This window comes from Buteo buteo, chromosome 6 (genome assembly GCF_964188355.1).
Source record: "Buteo buteo chromosome 6, bButBut1.hap1.1, whole genome shotgun sequence".
NCBI lineage: Eukaryota > Metazoa > Chordata > Aves > Accipitriformes > Accipitridae > Buteo > Buteo buteo.
This window is the reverse complement of record NC_134176.1, coordinates 14,482,698-14,500,171: the sequence shown is the minus strand read 5'-3', so window position 1 is coordinate 14,500,171 and position 17,474 is coordinate 14,482,698. Positions and strand designations below refer to the sequence as shown.

At 47.3% G+C, this 17,474-nt stretch overlaps 1 protein-coding gene across 2 annotated transcripts; it reads left to right on the top strand.

The window, feature by feature from the left end:
- Positions 1–408: 408 nt before the first annotated feature.
- CYP46A1 (cytochrome P450 family 46 subfamily A member 1) lies at positions 409–16,483 on the top strand. 2 transcript variants are annotated; one of them, XM_075029858.1, is made up of 15 exons: positions 409–593; positions 3,808–3,885; positions 4,193–4,274; positions 4,828–4,901; positions 5,587–5,673; positions 6,343–6,481; positions 7,089–7,199; positions 7,986–8,142; positions 8,465–8,527; positions 9,632–9,704; positions 10,143–10,227; positions 12,084–12,194; positions 12,448–12,536; positions 13,434–13,500; positions 14,386–16,483. In XM_075029858.1, the coding sequence occupies exons 1-15, from the start codon at positions 466–468 to the stop codon at positions 14,545–14,547; spliced, it is 1,506 nt and encodes a 501-aa protein (XP_074885959.1). In that variant the 5' UTR covers positions 409–465; the 3' UTR covers positions 14,548–16,483. The 2 variants fall into 2 exon arrangements, with proteins under 2 accessions (XP_074885959.1, XP_074885960.1); XM_075029859.1 differs by lacking the exons at positions 409–593; positions 4,193–4,274 and having other exon boundaries at positions 3,816–3,885; positions 14,386–16,480.
- Positions 16,484–17,474: the final 991 nt, after the last annotated feature.

The following is a 17,474-nucleotide window of genomic DNA, read 5'->3' as shown; positions in this document are numbered from 1 at the left end:
CAGGGATTGTAAACCCTTAAAAGTCAACACAGAGCCTCCGCCTTCCTTGTCTTGTGAGAGCTTACTTTGCCTAAGAGCATTTAAAGCCCGTCTGTAAACAAACACGTGAAGGAGCAAAACCCTTCCTGACCTCCTCATGCACTTGTGCAAAGCACCACCTCCACCCAGGACAGCATGGATGCATATACACATAAACACACACAAACATATATATATATATGTGTGCATATATATACACACATAGTCCTGCCAGGCAGTTACCCCGTGTGGCTGTACTCGGGCCTCCAGCGGCTCTCCCACCCCAAATTCCTCGCCCCCCCCGCTGCCGCCGGGCTCTTTAAGGGGGCGGGCGCCGCCCGCAGCCCTCCCCGCAGCCGGGGCCTCTCCGCCCCGTCCCGCCCCGCCGCGGCCGCCGCTGCCCGGGGAGGGGCCGCCGGCAGCCGCCCGCCCGCCCGCCCGGGGGCGATGGAGGCGGTGGGGGCCGCGGGGGGGCTCCTGGCGGCGCTCGCCCTGCTGGCCTTCGGCCTGTACTGCTGCTACGTGAAATACATCCACGCGAAGCACGACCACATCCCCGGCGCCCCGCGGGAGAGGTGAGGGGCGGCGTGGGGCGGTGGGGACCCGGGCCGGGGCCGTCGGGCGGCCGCAGAGCGGTTCCCGTTCCCGTGGCCGGGCGGAGCGGAGCGGCCGACCTCGCATCCCCGCCGCTGCCGGGCCGGAGCTCCGAGAAAACGTCGGAGCGGAAAACGAAGCGCCCCAGGCCGCGTCTCTGCGGGGCGGCCTGCCGGCACGGCCGGGACCTTGGCGGCGTGGGCGAGGGCGACGGCGAGGAGGTGCCGCCGGCTTGGAAGGGCGCCCGCTTCCCGGGAAGGGCTGCAGGGCTGCCGCCTCCGGGCACGGCCGGGGGTGCCGCCGCCCGGCTCTGCGAGCGCCGCCCGGCTGGCTTGGGCCGCCGGCGTGGGTGGGGTGCGCCGGCCGGTCGCTGCGGGCGGCCGCGTGGAACGAAGGAGCGGTTCGGAGCTGCCCGTCTGGGCCACGCGTGGGCTTGGGATTCCAAAGAGGGACCTGACAGGCAGCGGCGGCCGTGCGGGAGGGGGGGGTCTCTGCTCTGGACCCGCACAGCTCCAAGAGGCACGCTGACACCAAGTCTCAGCCTACTTGTGTAATCAGGGTCAGATACTGAGCTGAGAGAGAGGATGGACCTTGTCATACCTGAACCTGCTTGTCCTTAGGCTCGTTTCTAGGTGTGAAGTAACACCCTAGGGTAATGGCAGCTTGAGGAACCCTGGGGCTGCTTTTCCGTCCCTTCTTCAGGGTTTGAGGCTTGATGTTGACTGATCGTCAGCCTAGGATCCCGCCCAGGAAGGTTTCTAGTGCTGGTATGTCTAGGTGGAAGCTTGTGTGTCATGCGAGCCCACGGTGCTTGATAGCTTTGCAAAAGGGTAAATTGCCAGGGACGGTCCAAAACCCCCATTTCGGTACCTGTTGCACAAACACTTCTGCTCCTAAATGTCCAAGGTAAGGAAAATCAAAGACTTCCAGCTCTGAAAAGTCATTTATTAAAAAAAAAAAAAAAAAAAAAAAAAGGCAAAGCTGGGTGCTGTGTGTGGTGGTGGTCTCCCCAGTACGAGAAGGACATTGACACGTGGGGTCAGCCGGGATGCCCAGGAGGCTGAGAGCTGGGCTTGCTTTGGGTGGAAAAGTGTCTGCTGAAGGGTGGAGGGGATCCACTGGCTGTTTTCAGCTACCTAATGGGTAGTTATGAGAAGACGGAGGCAGACTCTCCCTGGAGTTGCAAAGTGAAGGACAAAGGGCAATGGGCACAAGTTGCCTAAGGGGAAATCCCAGTTAGGTATAAGGCAAAACACCTTCAGCATGAGGGTACTCAAATGCTGGCACAGGTGGGTGGGTGAAGCCCTGAGCCATCTACCATAGCTCTGGCGTTGACTGGCCTGGAGCAGGGGACTGGACCGGTGGCCTCCAGAGGTCCTTGCCAACCCAAATTACCCTGAAATGGGTTTCAACCAAATCCGAACACTTCTCAGCTGAGACTGTATCTGGTAAACTGAAGAAGAGCAGCACCAGAAGCAAAGCATGGCTTGTGTCCAGCTTGCTGCCTACTGGGACCAGCCCCCAGGTTGTGGTCACCAGATCTGCTCCCCAGCCTGCCGGTCCACAGCCTGTATTCTTTCAAGGTGTTATTCTGTCCCAGATGCATGACTTTCCCTTTGCCCTTGGCTCTTTCCCTTTGAGAAGAGCTTAAGAAAGCCTTAGTTTGGGATGAAGTACAACAAGATCTTATAAAAACCTCAAGCTTTGTCTAGGGTCTTATGGCCACATGGTGACAGGATTACATTAACGACCTTGATTTCCTAGATTGCTTTATTTTATCAGAACTAACACAGCACATCTCTAAAGGAGACTTGTGCAGGACAGGCTGAAAAGTGAGTCCTAGTGGCTTTGTGTCATTTTTACTGCATGAATGGGTCACCTGTGACAGGAGGAGGTCACCTCTTCAAAGGTTAGCTTCATATTAAAGATTTAATAGCAAGAAATGGGCAAAAGGGATTTCTTTGCAAATACATGTTTTCAGGTGATAGAGTCACATAGTTATATATCCCCAAACAAGCCCTTGCTTATTTTTTTTCATGGCATGCAGTAAGTAATTGGGACTTCTCATTAGCAGATGAAGGATTTAGGCCTGTTGTAACACCTGCCTTAATTGGATAGTGATGGGACAGGGGATGAAAAACTTCTCTGAGGGTTCATATGTCACACAAGAGGAGCCATGAGTGGGACCTTGCATCGTGTGCTGCAGATAGAGTGGTTTCCGGAGCTTTAGCTAATGAAGGACTCATCTGTCATTTGGGGCTTTCACATCTTTTTGGAGTCCAGTTACAATGGAGGAGTCAAACAAGTGAAGGATGAAAAGTTTTTGTCAATGTTGGCTAACTTTGTTGAGTGCTTGTTATTTTAAGCACGTCCTGGTTCCAACAGAAATAAAATAAGAGCCTGTTTTTCCCCTGTAGTTGTTTATACCGAAAGGGATGATAGCACGGCTGTCCGTCTCTTGAATGGAAAACAGTTCTCGAGCACAGCTTGCTTCATTTAGAGAGGAGCTTGGCCAAACCTTCCTTCAGATGCATGCAAAGCCAGTGGGAATTCACTACTCGCAGTTGAAGGAAAGAATTGATCGCTAACTTTTTAATACAGCTATTGTATTTGAAGAATAAACCTTTTTTATTAATTTCTGCAATTTCCATATTAACCAGTGATTATCCTTCTAGGTTGTCCTCTTTTTCTTTTTTTTCAGCATTTGAGATGACATGGCTTTGAACAGAAGGAGACCATTCCTAATCTTACTCAATTTAACTCCATTGACAGGACTGAAGTTACGCTTACCAGGGCTGAGCGTGTATTAAAGAATATTTAATGCAAGTGTCTGTTGCATGTACAGAAACATAATAGTTGCAGTCGAGATTCAGTCAGCTAGGCAAAGAACAAAGGAGTTTGCTGGGAGCTCCCACCAGACCCAGTCATCTGCTATAATACAGCGGCAAAAGAGACCTTGTCCTGCGTCTCTGTGCTGGTCTTCCTGGCTGCAAGAGTGCACCAGCCTGACCCTGGTCCCCAGCTTACTCACGGGAGGGCTGGCCATTGGCACAGCTGGGTGCTACTTTTATCTTTCCCTACAAGGAGGAAAGCATGAGCAACACTTGTGTTGTGTCACCTAGCCACAGGGATTGTGATCCATACAAAACTCTATATTGGCATCCTCTTGACACTCTTAACCTTCATTTTCTGCAGCTTTTTATTTGGACATCTGCCAATCTTGTGGAGAATGATGAGGAAACAGGAGTTTATTCATGATCTCTTCCTGCAGTGGTAAGTTAAGACACATCAGTGACATTGAATGTGGTAGCCCTGTAGCACAAATTGGGAAATTAAGGCACAGAGGCCCTGAATTACATATTTAGCATCATTCAGAAGGTCGGTAGAAGAGCTAAAGAGAGAGCATTGATCTTTCTCTTAATGGCTTTATTTGCTGAAGACTGCAGTAGTTCCCAGTACATGCTGCTTTGGTCCTTTGAGGTTATTAGGTCTGAACTGTTACATGTTGGTGGTTTGTACCATAATTCTCCTGTTTGGGTTGGTTGGTTTGTTTGTTTGTTTTTCCCTTCTCTTCTTGTAGGGCAGAGAAATATGGACCTATTGTACGGGTGAATGCCTTTCACAGAGTCTCAGTAATGATTCTGAGTCCTGAAGGAGTGAAGGTACTGCAAAGTAAAGCCATATCGACCGTGGGGATTGGCCCGTCGCTCCAGAAAGAGAGAGGTGGTGCCTGGTGTTCGGGGCAGCACGGTGCAGCCAGCCTCTGCCTGCGGAGAGGGCAGCTCTGGCCGGGTTAGGAGGGTGAGGTGCTCTGCTCTCCGGACTGTCCTGATTTATTTTCTTCCTTGATCAGTTGATTTACTTGGTTACCATTATTTAAACAGCAGATAGAGCAAGCATCCACCATTTCTGAAAAGCAGACTCTCTGCAAGAGCTTAATATCTCAAATGAGCGAGGCACAAGGGACTGAATTTCTTCCTCTAAATCTTTGCAATAACCACAGAGTGAGATTTTGGGTCATTGGACAAAAAGTGCTGGAGGCATGCAAAACAAGCTAGCAGCACGGGAACTGGGGAATCAGGGCACACCAAATAATTCATCTAGTCTTCAGAATATTGCTACAGGAGGAAAAGAGCAAACGTATGAGTGGCTTTTTATGTTTTGTCTGGGAAATGGATTGCACTCACTCTTTACTGACCTGAGCTTTGATTTTAGGAGTTCTTGATGTCACCACAGTACCCAAAGGATCGGCTGGTGTACGGTCCTATGTTCAACATATTTGGTGAGAGGTAGGCAAAACCCATCTGAAGCCATTGTGATCTGAAAATAAGTGAAAGATTAATAACATCACAGGCGTGACACTCACTTCGACTCAGACCATTTACCTTAGTGTGGGGATTAATGACTAATTCCAGACATATATAAGCAGCATGTACCTATTAAATTACGTGTCAAGTCAATCTCCTCCCTGACTGGGAAGACATTTATGTTGGATTTTTTTTTACCTTGATTGTTTCCCCCCTACCTTGCCTGTGGATGTTCAGTTAGTCTCAGAATAGTTTGGTCAAGACCGTCATGAAACTTCTTACTTAGATTTTAGAGCACTGAATTATTTCTTAATGCATGGGCATTTCCAGCTCCTAAATTCAATAACAAAAAAGGGTTTTTTTCCTCTGTTAACCTGAAGCTTTTAGAAATATAATAGTCCAGTTATGATATTAATTATTTGCATAACAGCTGTAGTGGACCAGCATCTTATTGGACTCAGCAGTCCACACCTATCAGGCAAAACATCTGCAGTGCAGTCGTTGTCCATAGTGATGCAACAGCTGTGTGCTCAAAGCAGCACAGTGCTCCCTGCACGTGGGAAAAATACAAGAAAGTAGATGTGGAAGATTTATCTTTGTGACTACATGGGGTTTGGCTGGCTCCCTGGCTGAAAACTGTTCCTTTCGTTGTTTTCCTAAATGCTAGGTTTCTAGGGAATGGCTTGGTAACAGTCTGCAACCATGAACATTGGCACAAGCAGCGGAAGATAATGGATCCAGCTTTCAGCCGAACGTAAGGCAAATATCTCTGGAATGATCTGGCTGTTATTTCTACTGTATTTGCACGATTCTCTCTGTCACTGATCCATTACTTGATATTTAGAAAGAGAAAAAAATCATTTAGTGCCGAAATCACTTTTTACTTGGAGTCCAATGCACCATTTCCATGACAAGTACAATTTGTCCAGACTTCCCATGGGGCAGTGACACGCGTATGAGCTCAGCAATGGCAGAAAGGTCCCAGGGTTGTGTATCCAGGAATGTGGTGATGGCTGCCTTATCCTGCCAGAAAACAGAACTTGGGGATTTGACGTGGGCAAGCCTCATCGTTCACCTGAGTGATTCCCTATGGGTGTGATTGTTAAGCAGGGGGTTGGTCTGGTTTGCTCGGGTGTGCCTTGACGCATTTTATTTAGGGTCTGAAGATAAAGTCCATTTGCTTTGGCATGCACAGGTCAAAGTCCTTTGCCATGACAGGCGTAGTTTACATGGCAGGACGGAGCAGGGCTGCTAGAAGAATTTAGCCACTATATCTGTTCGCTTTTTAAAGTATTAAAGCAAATTTATTATAAACAAAACAAAAAATCTTTACAATTTTCTGTGGAAAATAATGAAGGTAATTTTGCCTGAGCAAATATGTCCTCTCCAGAGCCCCCATCACTCATTTTTATTGATTGTTCAGCTACCTGATGGGTCTGATGGAAACTTTTAATGAAAAAGCAGAGGAGCTGATGGAGAAGCTAGAGGAAAAGGCAGATGGAAAAAAAGAGTTTAGCATGCTGACGATGATGAACCGGGTGACTATGGATATCATTGCAAAGGTACCAGCTGTCCGCTTGCTTGTTTCCTCTGCAACTGGCAGGAAGGAATGGAAGTAACAGGTATTGGCAGCAGGATGGGATCAAGAGCTGGAGCCGGGGAACAAGACGTTTGCCCATCAGTGCCAGAAGAGCTGAAGGACTCATTGTGCCACTTCCATTTGGGCTGAGCCATAGGAAGGGGCAGTTAGGGAAGGGTCTGCACAGCATAGGTGAGGCCTGCAGGACGGGCACCCTTTGCAAAAACCATTACAGCCTCATACCTCCCACCCCTCCATGGCTGAAGGGGCACACCAGTGCTCGTTCGTGTGTGGACGTTGTATTATTACCATTACGTGTCAGCATGAAGCCTGCCTTATGCTGGCTTTTCCTTTCTCTGTGCAAAACAGTTGGGGATGAATGGAGAGTAATAGTAAATTATTAATCCCCCCAATAAGGAAGAAGCATAATGTAGATATTGCCCTTCCCTGGCAGCCTCCTGCAAGGCAGGACATAGCTTGAGGTATTTTTAGGGGAAAAGGTGGTGGTGTGAGGCTGTTCTGCTCTTTCACCCCAGCCCCAGGGAGCCAGGAGGATGCAGCGAGTTGCCTTTTTCTCTCCTGCTCCTCAGGTAGCCTTTGGCTTGGAATTAAATGCACTGAGCGATGACCAGACACCTTTCCCGCGCGCTGTGACTGTGGTTTTGGAGGGGATGACCAAGCAGCGCATCCCCCTCATGCAGGTCTGTATGCTCCTCACTTCAGTCCTCTCCTCCTCTCTGACTGGAGCCTCTGCTCCTGCATGAGTCAGGGGGCTGGAGCTGCGTAAGGCCAATATACAACGGGGAAAGCCAGCAGCAGCTTTTTCCCTCCAACGTGCATTAAGAAGAAATTCATTAGTACTTTAAAACACGTGCAAAATTAACATTAATATTTAATGCTTCCATTATGTCTTTCTGCCTTCTCTTCCCCCCTGCATGTGTTTTACACTTTCACACCCATCACTGCAAAAATTGAGATTTTTGCTATTTGTCCAAGAAGGATGGCAGCCTTCACTCAAGATAGAAGAAATTTGAACTTTTACCATAAAAAAATTACATTTTTGACCCATATTCATATATTAGGAAATTATAGATGTAATATGAAATATTTAAGTTAAAAATCATTCCACAGTTTCTCATGAAAGCTGTAGTTCAGGTTTTTAGAGCTCCCGTTTCCCTTTTTGGGCCCGGACGTGAGATTCTGTATTGCATGCTGCAGTTTCTTTCTGTGGAGAGGTGAGAAATTTTGCTCACGGTGCCCAAAACATCAGCTCTGACAAGGCAGGACATCAGCATGCACAGATTGAAATATTTCTCATTTCAGCCCAAACCCTTCACCTTGGGGATGTTCACTTTGTTCCGTGGAGAGCAGATGTTTTTGTGACAAATGTCATTTAGCAGAAAACAAGGTGCTCGCTTGAAAAATAACACTGGCAATATTTTTTACCAGCAAAAGGAATAAAATGACTGAAGAAATTCTATGTTCAGTACATGCCAGGGAAACAGAAGCTGGTAAAGGAGGTCAAGGAGAGTGTGAGGCTGCTGCGGCGTGTGGGGAAGGAATGCATTGACCAGAGGAGAGAGGCCATCCAGAACGGGAAGGAAGCCACGCTGGATATTCTCACGCAGATACTGAAAGGAGATGGTAGGGGACACATTGCTGTTTGAGTGAATTTCTCTATGACATGTTTTGCCATGAGATTTGGGGAGGATTGTTTTGGGGATCTGAACTTTGATCCTCCTTTAATGTCTTTTTCACACTGAAGTTAGTGAGAGTTGCTTTGAAAATTCCATGTTTCTTTGTGTTGGATCAAATACTGGTAGCAAGTCACCGCTGAGTTGCCCGCTCAGCATCCCCTCCTGATGCCACCTCAGACAAAATGTGCAAAACAGGGCAGAGCATTCTGGCTGTTCCAGCTGGGGCCTGGGGGTGTTTTCTAATCTCGTTTCCTCTTCTCTCTTGACAGCTCTGGAGGAAACTAGAGATGATGAAAGCATTCTGGATAACTTTATCACTTTCTTTGTTGCGGGTTGGTAGCTATTTTAATGCTTGGATATGTCATGTGGGAAGCTGTACTCGTTCTTGGGCTGTCTGCAGGGTCGTGATTAATGTCCTTGCTCACTCCGTGTGGTGCTGCTGTAACCAGGAGTCACTTGGAAGACAGCAGTATTACGCTGGCCTAGGACCAGCTGGGCGAGGTCTGAAGAGAACTCTTAGTTTTCTCATAGGCAAATGATACATTATCCTCCTTCAGTCATATCAACACAGCAAATCATGCCAGGCCAGTGGTTTCCAGCCTGTGGTGCAGAGGGCAGCGCTGCCTGCTGGGGTGCAAGGCTATTCCTCCTGGGGTTCTGGCCCTTCCTCCCAGATCCTGCTAAACCCCACTGAAGGCATCTTTAACATATTCCACATGTCTTCACGTGACCTCACCCACATGAGCAAATGCCATTCTTGCTGTAAGAGCTTGGCAGGAGAGGGCACTGTCAAGCCTGTGAGATGACGCAGGGGCTGAGGTGGTATGTGAGGTAAGCAACGTAGAAAGATAATCTTGCAAGTCAGTAGGATTTAGGTTCCTAAGAAGGTGAGGTTAAAACACTGTTCTTTCGCAAGAAAGACATTATTGCAACAAATACCTCTTTGCAGAGGTCTTGTTTTCTGTAAGCCTTTGAAATAATACGTACGCTTAACCATGAAAAAATTAAAACTATCCACATAAAGCAGATATTTCAAAGACAGACAGCTAGAAGCTCTGTTTTCCCTCAAAACCAGTAAATCCTCACTTCTCGGCAGAACCGTGTCCCCCATAATATGACAAGGCAAATACTGAACCTCACTGGCCCTTCTGTTAGGGAGCTCATGACCAGTAGGTGCCATATGCAGCCACTGCAGCTTTGAGTTGAGCAAGGTGGCTCATATCTTTACTAGCTATGTCTTGTTCTTGTCATTCTTGAAAGCTCCTTACATAGAATTTACATCCCTTTTAGTGTTTCCTTTAATTCCTAGCATACTTGAAATAAAACATTTGGGCCCTGATGTTTAAAGTTTCCTGTTCACAATCACACTAGTAGACTGTCTTTGTATCATGTTGTTATTTCATACTAAACTTTAAACCAATTTTTTCTGTTGTTAGGGCATGAAACCACTGCCAATCAGTTGTCATTTACAGTAATGGCACTGGGTCAGCATCCTGAAATACTGGAAAGGTACGTGCACTCCAATTTGCGAACCCAGCTTGCTGTTAGTTTCAATGTGAACTTAATTATAAGGATTATTAAAAAGCTAGGATCAATTTGCAATAAATTCTAGCCTCCCTTCCACAATAAATAGTTTCATAGTCCCAATATATCTAAAATTTAAAACAACCTTAAGATGAATTATTTCAATTCCATCTAGGTGATTTTTTTCAAAGCCCTTATACATACTGGTCCTGAATCCTACTTGATTCGGCTGCACTGTAAGCATGTTGCTCCATCCTGATACGAGGCACAAGTTCAGGCAGGCTGGCTGGGAATCAGTAGGCATTTTGCCTTGGGATGGGAGTCAAAGTCCAACTCAGTGTCTGGAAAGTAAAAAATGTAATTTGTCAACTTGCCTAGCAAGAAATGGGCGTCTGCAGCTAACATTTTTTAATTTAACTGCAGGGTTCAAGCCGAAGTGGATGAAGTTCTTGGTGCCAAGAGAGACATCGACTATGAGGATCTTGGCAAACTCACCTACTTATCACAGGTACTGTAGGAGTGAGGTAAAATACCAGTCAGAGCTGTTTGGTAGCACTTCTGCCATGTTGTGGAGGAGCCCCACGCTTTTAAAATTTTAAGACCAATGCCAGTATTTGATCCTGATGGTGTTTGTCCCCAGAAAGTCAGCAAGCAGGTACCATGAGCTGTTTGCAGCAGCCCAGCCTTGTTGGGAAGAATGCTCCTCAAATTTCTTTCCAAAATCCCACATGATTCCTTCACTGCTTTCCTTAATTATTACCAAGCTGGGAGCTAGAGAGGAGTTGCTTAATCCCTACCTGTTTAAGCTGAAACCATAGCCACATTTTAAGGAGGGTTTGCAACTTCGAGCCCAACCTGTGTGTGAATCCCACGCACTTCCCAAACTCACAGGTCTATTTTTGTTGGAATATTGTTAAAGCATTTCCAGCTATGATCTCACTATGTGCCATAAATTCAGTGGGATTAGAAGGCATCCAAAAATAATGGCTAGTTTTTTTGTACTTTCAATTTTTTATTATTCAGCCTTGAAACCCTCTTCAGTCACCTGGGAGGGCAGCGTAGGGAGGGATTTTGGTCCTGTGTATGGAAATGCTAGTTGGTGATGAACTACACAGCCAGGGCTTGGCTACTCACCAGTGTTTGTGTGTGTACCCTTTTTTACACGATGGAGGACACCAGTAGCCCTCAGGAGAGACTGAATCACAGTCCTGGCAGTTATTCCCCTGCTTAAATTTCCCTGTGTTTTTAGTAGTCTGCCACGATCGCTTTTCTCTTAAACCACCCTGCCGAGGTGGGTGTTGGTATTTTACTGATTGCCATATCCCATCCCACAAATCGCTGTGCTTTGACAGCGGATAGATTTCAAAGGTGTATTTCTCACAAGGAAAAGGCATCTCTGTGTGATTACAGAAATCAGCGGGTTTCCTTAGCCTTCTGCAAACACCATCACAATTATACCACTCCAATTAGGATAAGGTATCTAAGCCTTTCAGTTTTAAGACAGATCACATGAGAGCCCCTCAAAGCAGACCGTTTATTTAACAGAACAAGCTTGGATCTGTACAACCAAAATCACAGTCACCCTTGGTCAGAGCCAGTCCATCACTGGGGTATCAGAGACCACGGGACTCCTCTCCTGTCACTTGGGCAATTCTGAATCCTTTTGTCCATGCTTCTTTTTCATTAATCCACTCGTGCATACATGCTGCTAATTGCACTTGCAGTGCAATGCTAACGTGCACTGTTAATTAGGTTTCACTCTGATGAAATAAGCCATTCTTACAGCTCACTGCCACCAAAAGAAATGGTCTCATTCCATTTTTTCTCACCGTTCCCTATTCATTTTCCCTTGCCAGGTTGTTTTTTGTCATTTTGGTGCTCTGACCTGGCTCAGCTCCCTGAGCAGCAGAAGCAGGACAAAGGCAGGAGTGGGAGTGCAGTGCTGAGAGTGGGAATGAGGTGGGAGCAACCATCCATCCTCATGGCAGCTGGTGCCAAGAACAGCTCATTGGGAGCATGAGATTTCACCCTTGGATATTCCCTTTGAATTTGCTTCCCAGTAATTTTTCACTTAGTTGTTGACCTGACTTGAGGTGTTGGATCTGTTCAACACATAGGATCTCTTGTGGTTTTTGCTTCTTTTTCTCTGTATTTTACCAGTCATAAGAAAGAACCAGGCCTGAAGGAGCTGACTTAGCCATATATTTTGCCCACAGGAGTCCAAGGCGGATACACCAGCATCTGTTCCGCAAGTCAAAAGCTCCCATTTAGCCCAAGCGAAAGGCCAGAGGGAGGCAATTAATTTTATTTCTGCTTCCTACGCTGTATTAACTAACTGACCTTTTGTGCTTTTCGCTGACACAGGTTTTGAAGGAATCGCTGCGGCTGTACCCGCCTGTCCCAGGGACGGTACGCCGGATGGAGAAGGAGCACGTTATCAGCGGCGTCAGAATTCCTGCAAACACGACACTCGTTGTGAGTCCCATCCACCATCAGCAGCTTTTAGCTGTTGCAGTCGATCCAAATGTAATGGATCTGTGTATCAGAGGGCCAAAATCCTCCCTGAGCACATTTCTACTGGCCTGTCTGAAATTTTGGCCAAAACTGGGGTATGAATTGGGACTCTGGATTCCTGGGGGAAGGCAGTTGTGGTTTTGTACCTGTGACAGTGAAGAGGTGTTTTCAGTGTGCTGCTCCTGACTAATGCAAATAAACTCTCTCTTGACAGTTCAGCACTTATATAATGGGAAGGATGGAAAGGTATTTCAAGGATCCACTCACTTTCAATCCAGACCGATTTAGCAAAGATGCACCTAAGTGAGTTTCTTTGTACTCCCAGGTTATTAAATATGTAATAAGGAACCATTACGGGAAGATTTCAAGGGGAAAAAAAGTAGACTAAAACTATTTTTCCATTCAAGTATGAGTAACGCTAAATCCTTATCCAAATGCAAATAGAGAGCAATAATGTGCAGCTTTCGTTCAAAAGTTCTTTAGACCGCATGATACCTTATAAAAAAGACCAGTATTAATGTTGTTTAATGTTTATATTGAGGTCAAAGCTTTGGGCCAAAACCAGGTTGAATATTTGCCTTAGTGCAATCCAAACATTTAATGCGTGGCAGCCCTGGCCCCAGGATGCTTGAAGTGTCTTCACATTAGAGAGGGGACAAGGGGCCGAGGGACAGAAGATGCTGTTCAGCCACATGGGCAGGCAGCCGAAGTCTAATCAGTAGGCAGGAGTGCAACAGGAGGGACCAGTGACCCAAACAGTTGGTGCTGATCCCTACATCTACTTCATGAGTCAGGGGTTTTACTTCAGCCTAGAGTTTGTCTGGTCTCCTGAACCAAACACCCCCTCATTCACATGATTCAGAGCTGCCCAAAGGAGCAATAATTGGGTGGATCGTTATGTCTTCATGACAGGCTGGAGAGCATTTAGAGTACACTTGACATTCAGCTTGGAAATAAGGTTTGCATGCATCAAAACAGCTCTGTCAGCTGAGCCATATAGTAAGTGGAGATGATGAGGAAACTTGCTGCAGAGCTGTGTTGCTGCTGTGGAGCAAAAAAATGTTAATTTGGAGATTGTCTTAACAAGTCAGCTAGGTGAGGTCATGGTTAGACCGTTTTCTTGCTGCCATGATGAAGTACTTGCTTGTTTCTTTACAACCAAGCTGTCAGAGTGACAGTTTTGAACATTTTTCTTTGCAGGCCGAATTACTGCTATTTTCCATTCTCTCTGGGACCCCGGTCCTGCATCGGGCAGGTGTTTGCACAGGTAAGCAGAGGCCTGGAAGGACACTTCATTAGCGAGCACTGGGCCAGCTCAGGGTGTGCTGGCCATGGCTGGTGCTGAGGGACCAAAGGCCATGCTGATGGTGCACTGACCCTCTTCCCTCTAGAGGGAAGATCCCCACTATGCCCATGATAGGGCAGGTCTCTCAAATGCTATCACGTGAGTGGACATACATGTACCGAACTGGTCCCACGTCACCCGTGCACACGTGCAGCCAAGGTGCCTGCAGGGGAGAGGGCAGCAGGCTGTTCTGCCTCTGAACCGTCCCGGGTCACCCTGCTTGAATGCAGACCCCTTGGTGGGAATCGCAGTCAACATCCCTTTGCTAGCCGAGGTCAGACACACAGGGGTGTGCAGGGGCTCTTAGGGACTATCCCGTGGCTGCAGCTGGCAGACTCAAAGCAAGGAAAAGATCAGCTGGCAGAAGGGCACAAGCCAGGACTGGCACTGAGAAGGTGAGGAGGGGGCTGCGTGGATGGGAGGAACGATTTAATAAAGTATACAAGCATGGCAGGGAGCGTTTCAGGACAGTAGGAGGCCAGCTCTTTGGGTCTGTGCTGCGAGTTCATCTAAGCACCACTGCTCAAAATCTTTGGATTAAAGTGCTTAGTTTTACACTCTGATTTCCAAAATGGGGTTAATGCATAAACACAAGGACCGATCTTAGTGCCTGTCAATTGTCTTCAAATCCAGGAAGCCCCAGGCAACTCTGTTCTTCCTGCCCAAACTCAGTCAGCTGCATTAACAGTAACATTTAACTTTTAAATCTCTATATTGGCAAAGCAGCATGACATAATACACTGACTTTAAGTAGCTGCAGTCCAAGCTGTATTTGCTGTCACTGACGATGAGTTTGCTTCTTAACAGATGGAGGCGAAAGTGGTGATGGCAAAACTGCTGCAGAGGTTTGAGTTCCAGCTGGTACCAGGGCAGAGTTTTAAACTCTTGGATGCTGTAACCTTTAGGCCACTAGATGGAGTAATGTGTAAATTAAAGCCAAGGAGCCCTGCAAGAGGCTGCCAGGCATGACTCATGACTACTCAGGAAAGGAGCATGACACAGTAGTAGTGCTAGCATTTCTTCTGACTGTGAAGATCTTCACACTAATCGAAGGCTAGATTTCGCAGACCCCTGTAGAGGATTACTAGACTGAAAGTCTTCCTAGTCTTCGTCATCATTTACTGAAGAAAACCTTAGGAGAGTCACTCTAGACATGTTTGAGCATCTTCAATCTGGAAGCGTACCTGGAATTGCAAAGCCTGTTATTTTCCTGGGGGATTATTTGGTTCTGACCAGACTTGGAAAAGAACATGCTTTCACTGGAGTGTCCCTGGAGCTCCACGCAAACCTGAACTCAGTTCCCAGCTGATAGTTTCCACTAACTTGATTTACAACACAATGTGGGCTAAGGAAGCCCTTGTTCAGGGAATTTCATAGTAGAGCTCAAGATTTGGGCTGAACTTGGGAAGAGAGGTTTAGAGCTATTCTCTTGGTCAAAGTAATTTTCCCATCCTTCCTCTAAATGAGAAGAATAATTGATAGGAGCAATCTGAAACAAAAATCTGAGACTATGGCCACTACTTGTCCCTGTTGGTTCTACCTCATTTTTCTTCAGTCTCTACTACTTCCAGTATTTTTCAGAGTGTAGATTCCTAATTCGTGCTGTAGAAAGGGGCTTTCCTGCTTCCTCCTACCACTCCCCATAGCCCGCGCTCATTCTCCTGAGATGCTGTTCTTTTGGGGAGGGTCTTGCTGGGTTCATTTTAATGTGGTTCATTTTCCCCCGTCTGGCTCATCACAAAGCTACGTGAACGCTTGGACCAGATGGTCTAGTAGGTACAGCAGCATTGGAAATAAGTGCCTGGAACCAAATGCTGCTTAAAATTATATTGCTGCTGAAGAAACACCTGTGCAACTTGAGCCAGAGGCAGGAGAAGGTCCTTCATCCCCTTTTTCTGCAGCTGTGCCAAAATTCCTTGCTGCATGCAGGCTTGCAGCCTGGCTGCGCTAGGGGAAAAACGATGATGTGAAAATGCCACCTTCTAGAAATAGGTGGATACTTAATATGAGTTTGGGCCCTGAAATACAGGGAATTAAAGACATCTGGTGCTGCTACTGTTATTTCTTACCTTTTTGAATTAAAATGGCAAGAACCTGGTCTGTACGTGGACAAGTTCCCGTGGTAGTTTCCATGCCAGGAGAGTAATGTCCCAGAGCTTTCCCCGGTTCTGCTGCTGTTGTGCACCACCTCCCTCAGTGCAGCAGTGGGATAACAGGCCGATAAGGTTGATGTGGCTTTTGATAACATAAGCAATGTCATACAGTGTATTAATATGACTTGTACCCAGAGGTACCAATACTTGTATTGCTAGGGAAGGTTTAGTCTATCTAGTGGTAGACCAGCTCTTCAATGCCTTGCACTGGAGATCTGCTTATATCCTCCTAGACATTAATAAAATGTGATTGAGAAAACTGAGGACTGTCCAGCTGGTCATGTGTTCCTGAAAGCTGATGTGGTTGGGAGCACGATGCTCGATGCCAGTTGAGCTAGATGTGCTGGTGACATAACAAAAGGCTGAAGCCTGAGAATATGCCAGAGGGAGGGAACTATCTCAGCAGTGCAGGGAGTGGTGGGGGAAGCTGTGAACAGCATACAGACAGCTCGACAGACGTGCTGGCAAACCCTGCTGTGGAAATGCAAGACACCACCATGTCAACTCTGCTCTGCTCTACTAATGAATGAGTCAAGATGCATTAATTGCACAAACACTTACTCCCTTCTGCTACCTCTGCGATGGGGATGGGCATCTCCAGGGAGGGCTCAAGGGAAGTGGTAGCACATTAAAACCCTGCAGTGAATTTTGTCATACCTCATCTGCTCGAGATTGGTGCTTCTTTCCCTCAGAGGATGCTCTTCCTGCTCTCTCTGCAAGCCCAAATGCCATCCAGCTCTCCAGGGACTGCTGACACAGGCCTTTCTTCTGTTCCTACCTACACCCAAGAGCTCTTGCCAGACTGTTGCCTGTCAGTGCTGATTGCTTTCCAGCAGATGGCAAGCTCTCCTTGTCCATCCACCCAACAGGAGCAGTGTTCCTGAGCCTTGACAGCTCCTTCTCTTAGGAGACAAGCTGTCCTGGCTCCTTCAGGGCATCATACCACAGGAGTAGATGATGCCTTGTGATGTTGTGTAAACATCCTGCAGTGTTCTCGCGGTTTCATCTCGCACCCCCAGCCAGGAGGTGATCCCTTGTCCACCAAAAAAAAGGAGCAGGTTCAGGAAACCCTGTATGCCAAGCAGGTGCTGGCACAGGCTCTGTCAAACCCTATTGAGAAACTTCAGGCCAGAAGTGTCTAGGGAGACACAGCTGTGCCTGCCATGGGCTATGAAGAGACCTGGGGGCTGCAGCTTTCTTGGACACCACAGAAAAGGACAATTTCTCCTTATTCTGTGGAAGAGAAGCATGTTATTTCACTTCTGGGGCAAGCAATCATTATCTGCCCCAAGCACTCTGCTAGGCATTGTGGCCAGTAAGGCAAAAAAGCAGAGCAAGGTCTGTCTCCCAAGTGCTCTTCCCAGCTGCTTGTAGGAAAGTATAATACATGCAGCTAATTTTCTTCTTATCCTTTTCCTGGCTCTTGGGCAAAGCAAAGAAAAATCTGGAAATGGCTGGTGGGGTGATTTTTCCCTGGGTGCCACCCAGGTGGGGCCCAGCACAGCCCTGTGTGGCATGCCTGGAGGCTGGATGCAAAATGGATGGTTTCTCAGCCGAGATGGAACTGCAAAGCCAGGCTGCTCAGTACAGCTCCTGCCCTGCACCCTGCAGGTATGAGCCTGCCCTCCAGCAGCTCCTCTTGCTTTCACCCTGCCCAGATATGCACACTTGCAGACAAGAGAGGAACTGTCTGGAGGCAGCCAGAAGCTCAGCTGGCAAGAGGGAAGGTAAGCAAGCAGCTGC

What these genes read in the sequence shown, in the direction of transcription:
- CYP46A1 (XM_075029858.1), top strand. Translation starts at nt 466, where the DNA reads ATGGAGGCGGTGGGGGCCGCGGGGGGGCTCCTGGCGGCGCTCGCCCTG. An exon ending in AGCGCATCCCCCTCATGCAG is followed by an intron (nt 7,200 to 7,985) that starts GTCTGTATGCTC and finishes TTCTATGTTCAG; the next exon opens with TACATGCCAGGGAAACAGAA. An exon ending in TATCACTTTCTTTGTTGCGG is followed by an intron (nt 8,528 to 9,631) that starts GTTGGTAGCTAT and finishes TTCTGTTGTTAG; the next exon opens with GGCATGAAACCACTGCCAAT.